General features: G+C 33.2%; 1 protein-coding gene across 50 annotated transcripts in view; it reads left to right on the top strand.

Annotated features, from left to right (window-relative positions):
- Positions 1-18,254, top strand: part of LOC142333458 (uncharacterized) — a 338,230-nt gene that overhangs the window by 271,721 nt on the left and 48,255 nt on the right. For 16 of the 50 annotated variants that reach the window (XM_075380628.1, XM_075380652.1, XM_075380646.1 and 13 more), the window contains exons 9-12: positions 1,817-1,858; positions 8,715-8,750; positions 10,829-10,867; positions 13,705-13,746. The exons of the other annotated variants lie outside the window; for them this stretch is intronic. In XM_075380628.1, the coding sequence (XP_075236743.1) occupies positions 1,817-1,858; positions 8,715-8,750; positions 10,829-10,867; positions 13,705-13,746 (159 nt within the window). The remainder of the gene's footprint in view (positions 1-1,816; positions 1,859-8,714; positions 8,751-10,828; positions 10,868-13,704; positions 13,747-18,254) is intronic. 50 annotated transcript variants of the gene reach the window in all.

The following is an 18,254-nucleotide window of genomic DNA, read 5'->3' as shown; positions in this document are numbered from 1 at the left end:
GCCATTTCTTTTATTACTTTAAGGACTTCGTAAATTCTCAAATCGTTCAGTTCTACTGTACTGCTGTAATTCTACTAATTGTTTTTCTACTTCGTAAACCTCAGTTCCTAATAATTCATTTTCCCCTTAAATATTTTATCTTCAGCATCGTAAGATTCTATAAGTATTGAAAACTCGTTGTTTCTTTTCTAATAAATAAACAATAGCTTTTTGAAGTTTAAAAAATGTTTTCTTTAAATTTTCAGATTTCAGCTTTTATTTCCTTAACTTCTTTCTCATTTATACTTTATATATATATAGTAGCGTTTCCATCGCGGCTTCGCCCGTGCGGTATATTTACTTGCACTTCCCTTGCAGTCAGGGGATATTTAGCCGGCTATGGTTCGTTCGCTCGAAAAATTCAGTATATTGTAAATTTTTCAGCAAAAGTTCTATACCCGAAACATTGAGTAATCTAAGAATGTGTGCTTCAAAACATTCGGCCTCCATCTAAAAAATATTAGTTATAATTAGTTACCCGTAGTTCGTATGTGTAAAAGTGTATTTTTCTCGGGTCTTACCATTACCAGACAAAAACTACTTGGAGGTGACCGTACTTCGTTTGTCTTTTTTTTAATTACTTTTGTTTTTAGTCAAGTAACAGGAGGCAGATGCAGCCAGTCGCGTCGCATATATAGTAATGTTGAGGCTCCACGCCGTACATCGTCGCACCACTTAAAAAATTGAAATTCAAAAAACCCGAAAATGATTTTTAGAAATTTATCTGAAAAGGCAGTTACTTTTATACAGATTTGAGTACAAGACCGTTGGATACTGATACAGATATCGGTGTTTTTCGTTGGTGGTTGTGATTCAATTAACTATATATCTCAGTAACTGTCGACCTGAAACTGTATAATCCTACACTTCATTTACATGCATACATATCATCCTCCAAAGTAATACCGTAAGGTGATTCCAGAGGCTAAACAGAAAGAGAAAAAAGAGGATATTTATTAGTAGATTCCAGCCTCAATGTAGTTAATATCCATTTATCGTAATCGGAAATGGAGAATATTTGCAATGATTGTTCAAATTTTTTTACATGTTGTTACCGCTTGCATAGTCGAATTTCAAAAAACCTAGAAATTACTTTCTAGATATTTATAAGAAAATTACAGACACTAGAAACTAAGTCGATATCTTCACTTGTTACCAAAAAATTAAAAAAACAGTAAATTTAATTATTACATTTTAACCGTTTAACTCGGAATTTCATAAAATCCCTTTTCGTGTGCACTTACACCGTAAGAGGAAGATGTACACAAATTTTCATCCATTTATCTTCAGTAGTTTTTGCTTGGCGTTGATGGATCAGTCAGTCAGGACAAGTTGCTTTACAGGTACACACACATATATATATATATATATAATATACATATATAATCCAAATGGATTTCGTTCTGATATTTTACTTTCATTGATTAATTAATTTTGAAATGGAAAAATGCAACTATACTTGTGACCGTGAATATAAGGTTAAAGAATAAAGGAAATTTAAGAATTTTTCATATTTTAATTGCTTATAAAACTGAAACTTCAAAAAAATATGAATGTAAAACATGAGAAAAAATTATTATAACAATTTTCGTTATTTTAAAATCTATATTTTATGTTGTACAGAAAAGCAGCGAATACAAAACTTGTATCACGCCATTATTTAAAGAAAATATATTTAATATTTCATAAAATAACTACTGATTTTTGTATTATGTATTTAGAATTATTTATAAATGATTTTGAAATTATAGTTAAATATATTTATACTTTCTTTCAGTGAGGCAGATTCGATAGTATCAGGAATCGATATTACTGAAACGTGAGTAAGTTTTATTATATTTTTTTTACAATATGATGAACAAAGAGGTTGAAATACAAACAAGAATTTCATTTACGGAGTTCAGTCAAGTAACTTGCTTACTAATTTCTGTGCGATCTCCCACTACTGCGATTCATACATTCCAATTCTCAGGAAGTGAAACTTTCTTTTTTTTCGTAGAAGTGACAAATTCGACTTGCCCTTATACATTTCGATAGCGTCTTATTAGAATCGAATTTCTTCACTTTTCACAATTTCTTAAGTCGACCAAAAAGATGATAAATTGATGGAACTATCTCTACGCCGAGTGGCGGGCGGGTAGCACATACTAATTGAGTTCTTACAGTGTTTCAAAGTAAAAGCAGAAATGTAATATGAACATTATCCTCTTGGAACAAGACCTTCCAGGCTTCCCTTCATCTTGTAAGTCAATGACGTAATACTTAGTGATGATTGTTGTTTGTTCTGTAAGGAAAATGTGGTAGAGTATCCCTCACCAAAAAGAATCCCAAAGTACATTCGCATTATTTTACCAGGTAAAGATCTGATTTTTGCTTCGTGTGATTGAGATGTGCTCGGAGGTTGTCACTGGATAATCATGTTTTGATACTGCGACAAAATAGTACATCGTTATTTCATTATAGTTGCTTTATATGGAGCCTATGAATTTGTCTCTTCCTTTTCATATTACTACAGACGTTTTGAGAAACATATTTTCCCATATAACAAAAAAAAAAACTATTTATAAGGATGGCATTCATCATTTAACGAATTCTTTTTAATTTATTCAGTTCAAATTTATTTAAACAAAGCATAAAATTTTCAGTACCATCGTTAGAAATATATTTTGAAATCTGAAATTGTACTCTAGGACCCTACATTTATCAAAGCATTTATTATCATAATAAATCACTGTACCATTGATTTTGCAAAATTACTTGTGAAATAAATAAATCGTTTAACGTTGTTGAAAAATTGGCACTGATTCTTTTACTAATTAAAATCTTGATTTCTTGTTATTATAAATATTTTATTGTAATCGAAACATTATTTGTATGTAAATAAATATATATATATATATATATAAATAATATTAATTGTTTGTACATGTTTGAAATATAACATTAATTATAATTGTTTCATTGTAATTGTAATATTTCTTTAAGTAAAATTACTGGGAGAGAAGTGGAGCTGAGCTGGAACTGAACTGGCGTATAACTAGCGTAGGACTGAACTAATGCAGTGAAGATCTTGCGTATATAATGTTGGCGGGGCCGCTGATTCGTCAGGAGCCGAGTGCATCCAAAGGAGTGGTGTGAATTGTAAAGAGCCGAGTGATCCCATCAGGAGACGAGTGCAACCGAAAGAGGCCGAGTGAAGTGTAAAGAGCCGAGTAAATCTGACTGAAGCCGAAGATCTTTAAATTTAAAAGTCCTATAATAAATAAAAATTAAAGTTCCAACATTCAAACAGGAGCAACAAAAAGTGAACATTTATAAGAATATTTAAAAATTAAATAAGTCATTTAAATAACCCTGAGTCTTATCAAGTGTAACAGAATTTTTTATAATTTTGTCCGAATTACCATCCGATTTATATTAAAATTAGATAAAAATGTTATTTTTATTTATTTCATCTTGTTTTTTTGTATGAATATTTATCGCTTCTATGAATTTGTGGTGGCTAGATAGTGCTCTCTGCCTGAGGTCAAACCAAGTAGTTTATGAAAATATATTTCTCATGGGTAGTAATGGAAAATATTTATACTTTGTTAACATATCAGAGTAGATTTGAGATAAGAAATTTGTCCCATAACTTGATTCCTCTATAACTTTTTTTTTTGATTCAATTGAATTCCATTTCGTTTAACATAAATAATGACAACATTATACAGATTTATGACAGAATAAGAGATGATATGTGATGACTTATTGGACACATTTCACGACAATCATTTTCTTGCATTTAAATTATTTCAAAGATATATAGGTGCATTTAATAGAATGGAGAGGGTAAATGTGGTGATGTGGTGATGTTATTGGACATTTAGCTTGATAAAAGAAATATCCATGGAAGCGTACTGAATGTGCTTACAGTATTGAAATATTGGTTGTAAATTAATAAATTTTTTATATTATCGCCGTAAATGTTTAATCCTCCTCTATGAATCATGAGACCTTGCCGTTGGTGAGGGGGCTTGAGTGCTCAGGGATACAGAGTAGCTGGACCGAAGGTGCAACCATATCGGAGAGGTATCTGTTGAGAGCCAGACTAAGGAATGATTCCTGAAAGAGGGCAGCAACTCTTTCAGTAGTTGTTAGGGGCGTGAGTCAGGACGACTTAAACGGCCGTATCAACATCACTCAGTCCTCTGAGTACTGCGCAGCTGAAAGCAATGGAAAACTACAGCTGCTTTTTTTCCAAGAAAATGTGGCTCTCTGCATTTTCACATACCAATAATGGAGGCGCCTTCCTTGGTAAAATATTCCGGAGGTAAAATAGTCCCCCGTTCGGATCTCCGGGTGGGGACTACTAAGGAAGGGGTCACCAGAAAATTAAAAAATAACATTCTACGAGTCGGAGCGTGGAATGTTAGAAGCTTAAAAAAGGTTGGTAGGCTAGAAAATTTAAAAAAGGAAATGGGTAGGACAAATGTGGATATAGTAGGAATTAGTGAGGTTCGGTGGGAAGAGGAAGGCGACTTTTGGTCAGGTGATTTTAGAGTAATTAACTCAGCGTCAAATAATGGGCAGGCAGGAGCAGGTTTCGTGATGAACAAGAAGATAGGGAGGAGAGTGGAGTATTTCAAAACGCATAGCGATAGAATCATCTTAATAAGGATAAAATCAAAACCTAAACCGACAACGATTGTTAACGTCTATATGCCTACAAGCGCCCATGATGATGATGAGGTAGAGTGTGTATACGAAGAGATTGATGAAGCAATTAAACACGTAAAAGGAGATGAAAATTTAATAATAGTTGGAGATTGGAATGCAAGCATTGGAGAAGGCAAGGAAGGAAATATAGTGGGTGAATACGGGCTGGGCAAAAGGAATGAAAGAGGGGACCGACTTATAGAGTTTTGCACGAAGTATAATTTAGTAATTGCCAACACCCAATTTAAAAATCATAATAGAAGAATATACACTTGGAAAAAGCCAGGCGATACTGCAAGGTATCAGATAGATTATATCATGGTTAAGCAAAGATTTAGAAATCAACTCGTTGACTGCAAAACTTACCCTGGAGCAGACATTGATAGCGACCATAATTTGGTGATAATGAAATGTAGATTGGGGTTTAAAAACCTGAAGAAAAGATGTCAGGTGAATCGGTGGAATTTAGAGAAGCTTGAGGAAGAGGAGGTAAAGAAGATTTTTGAGGAGGACATCGCAAGAGGTCTGAGTAAAAAAGATAAGGTAGAAAATGTAGAAGAAGAATGGGAGAATGTTAAAAAGGAAATTCTTAAATCAGCAGAAGCAAACTTAGGCAGAATAAAGAGAACTGGTAGAAAACCTTGGGTTTCAGACGATATATTGCAGCTGATGGATGAACGTAGAAAATATAAGAATGCTAGTGATGAAGAAAGTAAAAGGAACTATCGGCAATTAAGAAATGCTATAAACAGGAAGTGCAAACTGGCGAAAGAAGAGTGGATTAAAGAAAAGTGTTCAGAAGTGGAAAGAGAAATGAACATTGGTAAAATAGACGGAGCATACAGGAAAGTTAAGGAAAATTTTGGGGGACATAAATTAAAATCTAATAATGTGTTAAACAAAGATGGTACACCAATATATAATACGAAAGGTAAAGTCGATAGATGGGTGGAATATATTGAAGAGTTATACGGAGGAAATGAATTAGAAAATGGTGTTATAGAGGAAGAAGAGGAAGTTGAGGAGGATGAAATGGGAGAAACAATACTGAGATCTGAATTTAAGAGAGCATTAAAAGATTTAAATGGCAGAAGAGCTCCTGGAATAGACGGAATACCTGTAGAATTACTGCGCAGTGCAGGTGAGGAAGCGATTGATAGATTATACAAACTGGTGTGTAATATTTATGAAAATGGGGAATTTCCATCAGACTTCAAAAAAAGTGTTATAGTTATGATACCAAAGAAAGCAGGGGCAGATAAATGTGAAGAATACAGAACAATTAGTTTAACTAGTCATGCATCAAAAATCTTAACTAGAATTTTATACAGAAGAATTGAGAGGAGAGTGGAAGAAGTGTTAGGAGAAGACCAATTTGGTTTCAGGAAATGTATAGGGACAAGGGAAGCAATTTTAGGCCTCAGATTAATAGTAGAAGGAAGATTAAAGAAAAACAAATCAACATACTTGGCGTTTATAGACCTAGAAAAGGCTTTCGATAACGTAGACTGGAATAAAATGTTCAACATTTTAAAAAAATTAGGGTTCAAATACAGAGATAGAAGAACAATTGCTAACATGTACAGGAACCAAACAGCAACAATAACAATTGAAGAACATAAGAAAGAAGCCCTAATAAGAAAGGGAGTCCGACAAGGATGTTCCCTATCGCCGTTACTTTTTAATCTTTACATGGAACTAGCAGTTAATGAGGTTAAAGAACAATTTAGATTCGGAGTAACAGTACAAGGTGAAAAGATAAAGATGCTACGATTTGCTGATGATATAGTAATTCTAGCCGAGAGTAAAAAGGATTTAGAAGAAACAATGAACGGTATAGATGAAGTCCTACGCAAAAACTATCGCATGAAAATAAACAAGAACAAAACAAAAGTAATGAAATGTAGTAGAAATAACAAAGATGGACCACTGAATGTGAAAATAGGAGGAGAAAAGATTATGGAGGTAGAAGAATTTTGTTATTTGGGAAGTAAAATTACTAAAGATGGACGAAGCAGGAGCGATATAAAATGCCGAATAGCACAAGCTAAACGAGCCTTCAGTAAGAAATATAATTTGTTTACATCAAAAATGAATTTAAATGTCAGGAAAAGATTTTTGAAAGTGTATGTTTGGAGTGTCGCTTTATATGGAAGTGAAACTTGGACAATCGGAGTATCTGAGAAAAAAAGATTAGAAGCTTTTGAAATGTGGTGCTATAGGAGAATGTTAAAAATCAGATGGGTGGATAAAGTGACAAATGAAGAGGTATTGCGGCAAATAGGTGAAGAAAGTAGCATTTGGAAAAATATAGCTAAAAGAAGAGACAGACTTATAGGCCACATACTAAGGCATCCTGGAATAGTCGCTTTAATATTGGAAGGACAGGTAGAAGGGAAAAATTGTGTAGGCAGGCCACGTTTGGAGTATGTAAAACAAATTGTTGGGGATGTAGGATGTAGAGGGTATACTGAAATGAAACGACTAGCACTAGATAGGGAATCATGGAGAGCTGCATCAAACCAGTCAAATGACTGAAGACAAAAAAAAAAAAAAATGTTTAATGCCTGGAATCTCCTTGTAACACATCAGATAATGTCCTGATGAAGTACTGGAGAGAAATATTCTGGAATGCTTTCTCAGCAATTAAGATTTTTCATAATGGAGGCACGACATTTAATTTTTGTGTGATCTTTGGTCCCTTGAACGGCAAACTAAAGAAGTAGGTAAGAAAAACTTTAGGAGGATGTACAAATTTAATAATTATAAGCAGGTAAATGCTGTTTTCATTTCAGATCATTAATTCAGCACTTTACTGGTGTCAGATTTACTTTGTATACTTGCTCTACTGATTACTGGAAGATATTTGACAGGATTTTACATATAAAAATGATGGAATTTTAACAATGATAACGATGATTGCGATTTGTCTTATTTGTTATTTCTTCTGGAATGTTGGTAATAAAATAGCAGTCCACACAGGTAAAATTCTTATACATTTTCTGTTCACTGGGATTGCATCTTGTCTTCGGAACAATAAATATAGAAAGCATTTATTATTTTGAACACGTAATTATTTTTTTTATCATAGCTAATCATAGGTTGTTGATGTTACATATATATTTAAAGAAAAATATAACACGTAAATGTGTCATAACCTCACCAGTAATTGAACTGAGACCATTCAATGTAAACGTTAACATAAAATACACTACTACAGTAACTGATAAGTTAGATTTTTAATATCCTTCAAAGAAGTGAATATTGGAGCTCTAGCTTACAGTAATGCATGTGAAAAAGGCATATTAAAATCGATATTTTCAGACGTACTTTAGAACCTGCAGATATATCTGTGTTACTTTTTACTATTGTTTTTTCCATAAGGGTTGACTTTGAAGATTATTTTAAAACATAATCTTTTGAAATTATAAACCGAGCCAGAATAATTTTTTATAATTTATTTCCAAATATTCTCAGTCATCCTTGTGGGTATGTTCAGTGAGTTACTGGAAATCAAAAATAGGTTCTGGTTAATGCTTCAGAAGTTCATAGTTTCAAGTGTTGAATTGCCATATGATGGAGTTATATGATAATCGATTTGTTTTAATAATAATAGTTACGCATTTAAAAAAATAATTTATCCTTTTTTAAAAATAAAAATGATTTCTTGTTTATCCTATTTCAATAATTTCTCCAATGAATAAACAGATTGGCTTCTGTATTACATATAGAAATTAAAATAAAAATATTTTATTCTGCATTTTTAGACAGGCCTAACTATGATTAAACAGATTGTAATAGTTGTTTCATTTAAAGGATTTTTTTATGTACAGATAAATTTTGAATGTATGTAATAAAATTATTCTTTATACATCAGTTTTAATAATTATTTATATATTTACTATTAAACTGTTCACAAATTTTCATTATATTAAATAAATCAATTTGATGCTGATAAAAACCTTTTCTAATTTCAGAATTTCAACTGATGCTACGAATAGCAACAAAAAAACGTAAGTACAATTTCTAATTTATTGAAGTGTTCTCATATTGGACAAGCACGCGCGCGTGAGTGTGTGCGTGTATTTATGTTATGTACATATAATCCTATTAAATAGGATAATAGTATAACAACAATAATGATGAAATACATACTGAACAACTACATTTTATATGTCTGAGTGTGTTTTATCATCAACACACATGCACACACTTCTACAGATCTATGATATCCATTGTAATGTCCATTGTAATATCCGATGTAATCCAGATTCATACATATTAGACTGCAAGTTGAATACTTTTATAAATCAGTAGTAAGTGACTCTTCTATTTTGATATGTATTTTTTTAGACGTCACAAAAAAAAAATATTAATGTTGTTCATTAAAGTACATAGTAGTACTTAGAAATAACAAACAGTAAATTAAATATGTGAACCTTCTAAACAAAAAATAATGTTTAAGATGATTAAACTTTATGAAACAGATTACTGAAAATAATTCGAAAACATATTATTTTTATAAGGTAAACAAGGATCCATCAAATACAGGCGTTTTTAATTTTAAAAAGCGTTACTTAAAAGCTTACTGACAAAGGAATTTAAAGTATTTAATTTTAAATATTAATAAGGTAAATAACCTTATTAATAAGGTAACAAATCGCAGAAGAATTGGCCCCAATAAAAAACCCATAAAAAGTATCAGTGATGGAACAGCGAATGCTACGAAACAGCGGAAGAGAGATATCAAGCATAACTATTATATCAATCCCAACAATCAGAAACATCTTTCAAAAACCTAGTAAACAAAGAACAGTAACCACACCAACCCTAAGGAGAATAAGAAGACAACACCATAAAGACATACTTAAATCAGTGAAAGAAAAATTCGGCAAAATGCAGTCAAGGGAGTACCACAAAATCGTCAAAAAATAATTCTAAAAATACGAACCCTCAACCCTTCTAATGAAGGATGAAAACTATAATCTGTCCCGTAACGATAAAAACAACGAGGAATTCCTAGCAAAATATTTCAACAAACTCCTAAATTGTGAAGAACTGACCGAACTCAGTAAGAAAAGCCAGCCCCCCAATAACAACACTACCACTAAACAATAACCCTCACGCAATAAAAGAAGTCTACCATGCACGATGTAAGATGAAGACAAAGTGGCGGGAGAAGATCAAACCTTTGTAAAGATCTTGACACATGCAGGAAGACAAGAAAAAATCGCCCTTCATCAACAGCTTATCAACATCTGGATGAAAAAATAACTAAAAGAACAGTAGATGACAGCCCTCTTCCACCCGCTGCACAAAAAAAAATGGCCAAAATAGGCCGTAACCACTGCAAGTGAATCTCATTCCTAGACTCAACATACAAAATTCTTTCAAGAATCATCCTTAATAGGATCGGTTTACAACTCCAGAAAGAACTAGGAGAATACTAGAAAGGTTTCAGACGTGTGAGGAGCTATCCAGACCAGATCATAACTCTCAAGTTAATGATCGATTACAACAGTAAAAGAAGTAGAGATATGATGATAACAATTGTGGACTTAAAGAAAGCCACACAGAATCCCTACTAAAAATTCTGAGATACCTCGAACTACATCTGAAATTAATAAACATGATAAAACTGACTCGCACAAACACTAAATCAGAACTGAAATTCAGAGGCGAACTCTCGGAACCAATTGAGATCAATACTGGACGGTGCCAAGGAACGGACTCTCTAAAAAGTTATTGCAGATTGATGTTCAATAACTATTAGATTCAATTTTTAGCAGAATATGTTACTTTTCCTAGAATAATGATTTCTTCACCACAAAATATCACTAGTATTAGTTTATTAGTAATGATTTGAATAATTGTTTTATTTTAGCACTGCATATATTTTTTTATTACGGTCACAATTAAGTGAATGGATTGTTGATTATCAATATATTTCTTTCACAACTACATTGTGCTTCACATATTCCAACTTCAAATTTCTATACAGTTATAAATTAATTTTGTCAATAAAAAATAAAGAAAAGTCACATTTTATTTATTATGATTCATTTTAATATTTATTTATCTCATTTTTCAGCTGTACAAATATTCCTTCCAGACTACTGTGTAATCCCAGGTATCTACCTACCATAACTTAATAATATAGCTTTAATAATTAATAATTTTAAGTAATCTTTATTTCCAATCTCTATGGTGTTAATTTTTATAAAGTTTACTTTATAAAAATTAAGTATACTTTTCTGTAAAATCCTAAACTTAACAATAATCAATTGAAATATTAATCGTTCAGTTTCTATGATTGCTGAATATTTTTGCAGATGAGGAAAATTATAATTATAGTGTGTTTAGTGTTGATTCGTTGACTATTCTACTTTAGAGTGTACTCAACTTCAGAAAGAATTAAAAAAGAAGATGGTGAACAAAGGTTTTAGTCTTCTTTTTATCTCTAAAGGCCTCTTTTACTGGCCCTCCCATCACTAATTAGAAAAATATGGAATGTTGATATTTGTAATTACAATCTACATAAATGTAATCTACAATCTCTGTTGTAGATTGTAATTACAATCTACTACAAAATAAATGTAAAATATATTATCTGGGTGTTTCATGCTCTCTGGCAGTTGAAGGGCATCTTGTTCCCAAGCCTTCCCAATCAAATGAAAAATATTACATATATGAATGTGCAATATTATGTGCATATAACATATAACCTTTCAGTTATGACGAGTTTTGTGATCAGCATAAAAAATATTTACTCGACTAATATTTTGTATTTTTTATTTTATTTTGGTGAAGTAAAACTTCATCTAGACTAAATCACTACATCAAACCCCATCTGCAAAACACACCAGTTACCATTTTGAAATGGAAAATTTTGTGAAAAGTCATGACGAACAAATTCACGTAATAGCAAAACGTGTTACTGAAAAATTCGTTTGGGTGTACCTTCATTACAAACTCAAAAAGTCGTGTTAAAACAGGATCTCAGTTCAATCAGTCAATAATTCTTGGTTAATTTTTATCTTTTGCAAGTACTGCTTATCTCAATATGCAAATATTGCGATCAGCCATATCCAAATATTGCAGTCAACCATTAACTCTGTATATTTAATACCTATTCCTAATTCATGATTTTTGTTATATGACGTTAATCTGAAGTTTCACAAAAATATTTTTTATTAAATTTAATATTTAAATTGTTTCTATATGACTTCAGTTTATTTACTTAAAATTTCTTATCTGTGTTAATTTGCGTTTGAATGTGTTTTTTAAGCCTGCTTCAGTGTTAAGTGTTTTGTTATTTCTATGTTGATGGTGAGTAATTCACAAAAAAAGTATGTATTTCAATATTTTTTTACTTTCCCATCTAGAGCGATATATGCTGCTACAGCAGCTTTTGCTAGTACGGGAAAGTAGGTAGATCGATTTAAAATAATGTAAATAAAATTGATCTATTTTAGTTATGTTCCATAACATTTTTTTTTTTGGATTTTGGCCTTCCGAAAGACTACATACTAATTTTCACTTTCTTTGCACTTTTCTCTTTGACCAAAATTTCTTTCATTCCTGTTGTTCTCTTCTTTTTTCGCCCATTCTTGAGCACCGATTATCTTTTACCTTTTTTTCTTGAAAACCCAGTATTGATTCATTTTTCATGACTTTCTCTTTAATAACATTTTTATGTATGATATTTCATTTTCTGAGATGTTTTGGTTTTTTATCAATTTTTCCCAATTAATTTCTGTTTTTCTTTTATAAAGATAATTAAATATTTATTTTGTAAGACGATTATTGGGCAATCCAAAAAAATTTCCAAAGAAAAATAATCTTTTTTTTTCTATTTTGTTTATAAATTTTTTTGTAAATTTCCTAGTTATGTCTCTGTCTATAATAACCGTTTTCATAAACTGGGCGTAGAATTTTTTGAATTATTCTTCTTTCTAATTTTTAAATCTTCCATTTTTAATTTAATTTAAGCATTCGCAGATGTAAAGACATTGCAGTTTTATAACCATATTGTACTGCCTTATATTTAGATTTTTGTGAAGGTATTTTTTAATGTAAATATTTTTTTGTAATTTCGTTGCACTTTTGGGATTAGAGATCCTGTTTCTAATGAAAGGTAACATTTTTTAATTTATTTTAAATTAAAATCCATCCGGAAGTTACCCATAGCATTTAAAATGTAAAAATCTTAACTTTGTTACACCCATTACTCTATACTTTTTCTTGAAAAAATATTATCAGTCAAAATGTTAATCCCGTTCCTAGAAAATTAAAACTTTGTTTATTCAGAATTATGGCAGTATCTTTTTACTTTTTAAACAATTAATTTTTCCCCTTTATTATCATCACTTACAAATTATTTTTTTAAAAATTAATTTTACCCAACACTTACCCTTGAGTATGTAAATCCCCAAAATACAAAAAACATGTTTATAAAATTAAAAATTTTTAATGCTCAAAACGTATTTTGTTAAATAATAGTCACAATACCTCTCCTATGAAGAGGAACTCCCAAATTTTAAATAATTTATAATTTAATTTATTTAAAATCAATTTTAGGGAACATTTTTATCAAAAAGGCCTCCTGTTGCATGAGTCTCAAATTTTCAAAGGTCAGAAACATTTTGTTAAAAGTTTTTTGTGCTAATGTACTATATTAAAAGTTAGGTTATCGCTTTATAACTGCTATAATTTAAAAACGAATTGAGTAACCCGACCGCCTTACCCGAGAAATTTATACAATTTATTGTTGGTTCTTTTTTTCAGTAGACAGCATCAAAGGTGAAAGTTAATTATATTGTTCGTGTTGATTACTATTAACTTACTTTACTTATGCCCATCATTTTCAAAGCTTCAAGAAGATGTTGCAAGTGCTGCGGAATCTCAAGAAATAGAAGTACAAATGAATATTATTATCATTTTTACCTTGGAATATTTCTGTTTCAGGTCTGCAGAGACAATTAAATATGGTGATGTTGAATACCTAATGTAAGTATTTATATTCTATAACATGTTATCATTATATACGTATCCTAATTGTCATCATTTTCATTTAACATCACATTTCTAATGCTTCTTTTCTTGTTTTCATTTTTACCTGATATTCGTGTTTTACTACAATCCACAAATTTATTTTTAAGTATATCTCTAATTCTCTCATTTTAGAACGGGGACCGTTTTCTGTGTTTTCATTATTGCATTCACTTGCGTAAACAACAGCAGCGACTAAGAGATGCGTAGAGTGACAGAAGGACAATCAGGCCTTCGGCTTCTCATATATCTCTACGTGTATATTAAATAGTCACATTTCTGGGCTAGCCTGACAAAGTAGTAGATATCAGCGAAAATGTGGATAGATTAACTTAGCTTATTTTATTTACTTAGAGAAGCATTGGCGAAGATTTCGGTTATAGAGTCTGGAGAGTCTAAGGAAACACCCAGGCGCGTTAGAAATGTAGACGTTGTCGGGAGGTGTGTTTCCCTTCTTCTCCTACTCCAACGAATACCAAGCTTCCTGACTGATCCTCAGGCTTCATGAGTTTAGAGCAATGTTCTCTGCTTTGGCGAATGGATTTGAGGGCCTTTCTCTATGCCGAATGAAGTCAGAGAGGTAATAATTAAAGATTCAGTTTCTGTCCCAGTACCAGCGCCTGTTTCTATTATGGCGCAGCAGAATCGCTACCCTGAGTTGCTTAAAGGCAAGCGGGAGGCATCTTAGTCCGCAAGCAGACAAAAGCCATCTTCCTAAATAGAAAGGAGCGCTTCAAATAAAACAATTAAAGAAATTAGAGAGTAATTTCAGGCTGCCTTTCAGGGCAAGAGATCAAATTTGAAAATTAGGAGCATAAAGGACAGTAGGAAAGGTCTGGTTGCGTAGCGGATGGCAATAAAACAGTTAGAGTTATTTCAGAATCTGTAGTTAGTAAAAGGTTGGAGGTCAAGGTAGATCAGCAGTACATTGATGTCAGAGATGTCTTAAGTTTTGTAGATTTGATCATAGTGCTAAATTCGGTTAGTATGCTTCACTTTGTGCGCATTATGGTGATAACAGACATAACAGTGAAGTGTCGTAAAAAATGTGAAGCTCTACTTGCGTAAGTTGCGGAAGATTTTTGCAAGGATTGCAAGCACTCGATCGATAGTAAAACCTGTGGTTGTTGCTTGAGAACTGTTGAGATGTATTTTAATTCATTGCATGGTTAAAATTGGACAGATAAATTCTCAACGGGCTTACACTGCTCAGATCGAGTTAAACGAAATTGTTAAAAGGAGGTCTCTCGATAAAATTCTTCTGCAACATCCATACAGTATGTCCGCAGTTCTGTGTAGGAGGACATTGGATTGTGTCTTTTTGAGGAATGTTTCTTATACTCTTCATGTCCCTGTTAAACTTGTTATGGATAATCTCGATTTTTGTGTTGTTAGTTCGTATTTTAAATTTAGAGATCCCACTGAGGAATATTTATAAATGTGGGATAAAATGCTTGATCTTGTTGGTAACTGTTCTATAGCGGAAGTCACTGAGTTACCAACATATGCTAGAATGGTAGATGGAAGGAGATTATTTGCTGGAACGAATATTGATATAACTGTTGGTGGAATATTCCTGGTAGGTTGATACTTGGTCTGTTGTTGATGATTATTCTAGTGATCATCGATTAATCATCTTTGAGTTGGTTAGGAAGTTTCGAGGCGCTTATAGACATAATGTCCCTGTTTGTCATGTGCGCTTCCTGAATAGGGAGGCGGACTGAACTACATTTGTAGTTTTGTAGAATTTTCTCTAAAATTCTACTAGACTCCGTGTCTCAGACCAAAGTCTGGATGATATTCAAATGGTAGACCTAGTAGAACAATTTTCTTTATCTTTCATCGTTGCCGCTGAGAATTCAATTCCCCGTAGTTCGAGTTGAGAGAGAATTGCCCATCGGTGAACTAGACAGTTATCTTTGTTGAAACAGTCTGTGTGAACTACCTCAGGAGAACTGCTCAGTGGAAGAGTCATCCTAAATGCCGACCTGTTTTGGTAGATGACTATCGAAGCCAAAGATCTCAATATTTTCATTTGGGCAGGACATCAAAAAGGGATTCTTGGAGTTCTTTTCTTAGAGAGCAAGTAAATAAGGATCACTGGAATGTTGTGTATAAAGTCCTAGGACATATGCGTAAGAAAAACATTATTTTATCGGCTCTCTCGAACCAGCAGGGTGTTGTTTCTAGTAAAGATGAGATTTTAAATATTATACTGAATGATTTATTGCCAGATGTTGTTGTGACTAATGAAACCTCATATCATCTACGAGTCCGAGAGGTAGTTGCAACTTTTCGCCATAATGTTTAATCTGTGGAATTTACAGAGGCAGAGGTACGTAATATAATTCGCAGTTCTGGTAGGAATAAAGCCCCGGGTTTTGATGGAATCACGGTGGAGCTCCTAGTCCGTTCTGTCAGAATTCTTGTTGGTCTTTGACTAAAATTATTAATAGGATGCTGTTTGGTGGCTATTTCCCTGTTTCTTGGGAAAAAGGTATTCTAAAATTTCTGTTTAAAGGTTATGACAAGGACCCCACATTGAGCTTCTGTTACAGGCCTTTAAGGCTCCTGCCAGTTATTGGAAAAGATTTTGAGAAGGTATTATATCTTTGTGTTAGCGGTAAATTGAATTCTAAAAAGTGATGGATGATCAGTATGGTTTTAGCACAGGCAGAGGCACGGAAGATCCTATTCCGAGGGTTATAAATATTGCTTCTTCTAGTGAGTCTGATTATTGTGTTAGGTATCTTTATGGAAACATCAGGAGATTTTTATAATTTGTGGTGGTCCTCTTCCATGTTTTAGTTAAAGAAGCGTGCTTGTATGCAGAATGAGCTGAATTGAGACGTTGTTCTTCGAGATGGTGTCCCAGAAAACCGCTATCTAAAGGTTGTTCGCAGAGTAGTGTTTTAAGACCCCTGCTCTGGATTATTGAATTCAATTTATTGATGTGGTTGAGGTTACCAGTGGAAGCCACGTAATCGCGTATGCGGATGATGTGATTTTGCTGGTTAAAGGAAATTTGAGAAATGAGATCGAATGAAGGGGAGCACAGGCTTGCAAATTACTCTAGCCGTGGATTTTGCAACATAATATGGTGTTTATCGCAGAGAAAGTAATGATGATATTACTCAAGGGTAGAGTAGCTATTAAACGACCACCTTGAATATCAATGGCAGGTCATCGAATTAGGTATGTTTCGCCACAGAAGTATCTAAGTGTTATCCTTGATGAGAATCTTCGATTCAAAGGAGCACTTTCAATATGCTACCAAAATGGCCGGTTCTGCTTTCTTCAGCGATTGAAGAGAAATTCAACCCGATTGTTGTCTTAATTTCAGAATCATGCGTGTTCTATATAAAGGGAAATGCGAAGCTATACTGCTGTATGCTACACTTGTCTGGTCTCATCGAATGAGGTACAAATGTTATTTATAGGAATATTTTGTTTAGAAACTAGCGTCTCCTATTGTTATCTGTGATTGGTGATTACGAGACTGTCTCTCGAGAGGTGGTCCTTGTTATTTCTGGTATTAAGCCCATTGATATCCTTGCGATTGAGGGCCAATTGCGTTATAATGCTAAGAATATAGGCCAACTTATCTCTGGGTGCATAATAGAAACAGACGACCAGAGTTTCCGTTTGTGGAAAGTCAGGTGGACGGAATCGCCCGATGGCCGTTATGCGCATGGAATGTCTCCTGATGTGAGAAGTATCCCGGTAGATTTTCCAATCGGCATATTTGTTTCTTTCTGGACATGGCGCTTTTCGAGAACAGTGGCTAGATTTGATTAGATTAATTCAGGATTGTGACCGGAGTGTAGGGTCATTTATGATGTGCAGCAAAGAAGTGGGATATAGTTTCTGGCATCCTTATATTCTTAGCCCTGCGGAGGATGGCTGAATGCGCCTGATGATGTTATAGATGTATAGATATAATAGCAATCCGGGTGGCTAGGGGCCCGCCTGGGTGTTTACTTCGCCAAGATAAGCGTTTGGACAATGAGCCCTGTTGGCATAGATATTCTCTGTGATGTGTGGAGAACTCTGTGAGGGAGGGTGTAGGCATTGACCTAGCTCTCGGAAGCGAACAAGAAAAGACAGAGATAAAGTATGTTTTCAATCCTTTACCTCTTGAGTGCATAGTCTAATTGAAGTTAGATATAGGAAGAGGTTTTGTGTGAATCCTTCGGTGTTCGGGATTGCGCTTATTCGAATCGTTTAAATTTGATAGTTGAGGATTGTAAGTCATGGTGTAGGTGGTTGTGGCTGGAAGGGGCCATACGAAGGCGATAGTAGGTTGTGTAAATACATTCGTGTAAACGTCTGCCATGACCCATCGATGGCATCCTGATAGAGGCTAAACTGATGACTGTGTTGTCTTATCAAGTTTATAGGGTCTTAAAGACGACATCCGGTAAAGCCCATCTGGGCTAGGAACGAAGTGGATCGTTACAAGATGG

The sequence above is a fragment of the Lycorma delicatula genome, chromosome 12 (genome assembly GCF_047948215.1).
Source record: "Lycorma delicatula isolate Av1 chromosome 12, ASM4794821v1, whole genome shotgun sequence".
NCBI lineage: Eukaryota > Metazoa > Arthropoda > Insecta > Hemiptera > Fulgoridae > Lycorma > Lycorma delicatula.
Note: the sequence above shows the minus strand (reverse complement) of the source record. Positions and strands in the feature narration are given on the sequence as shown.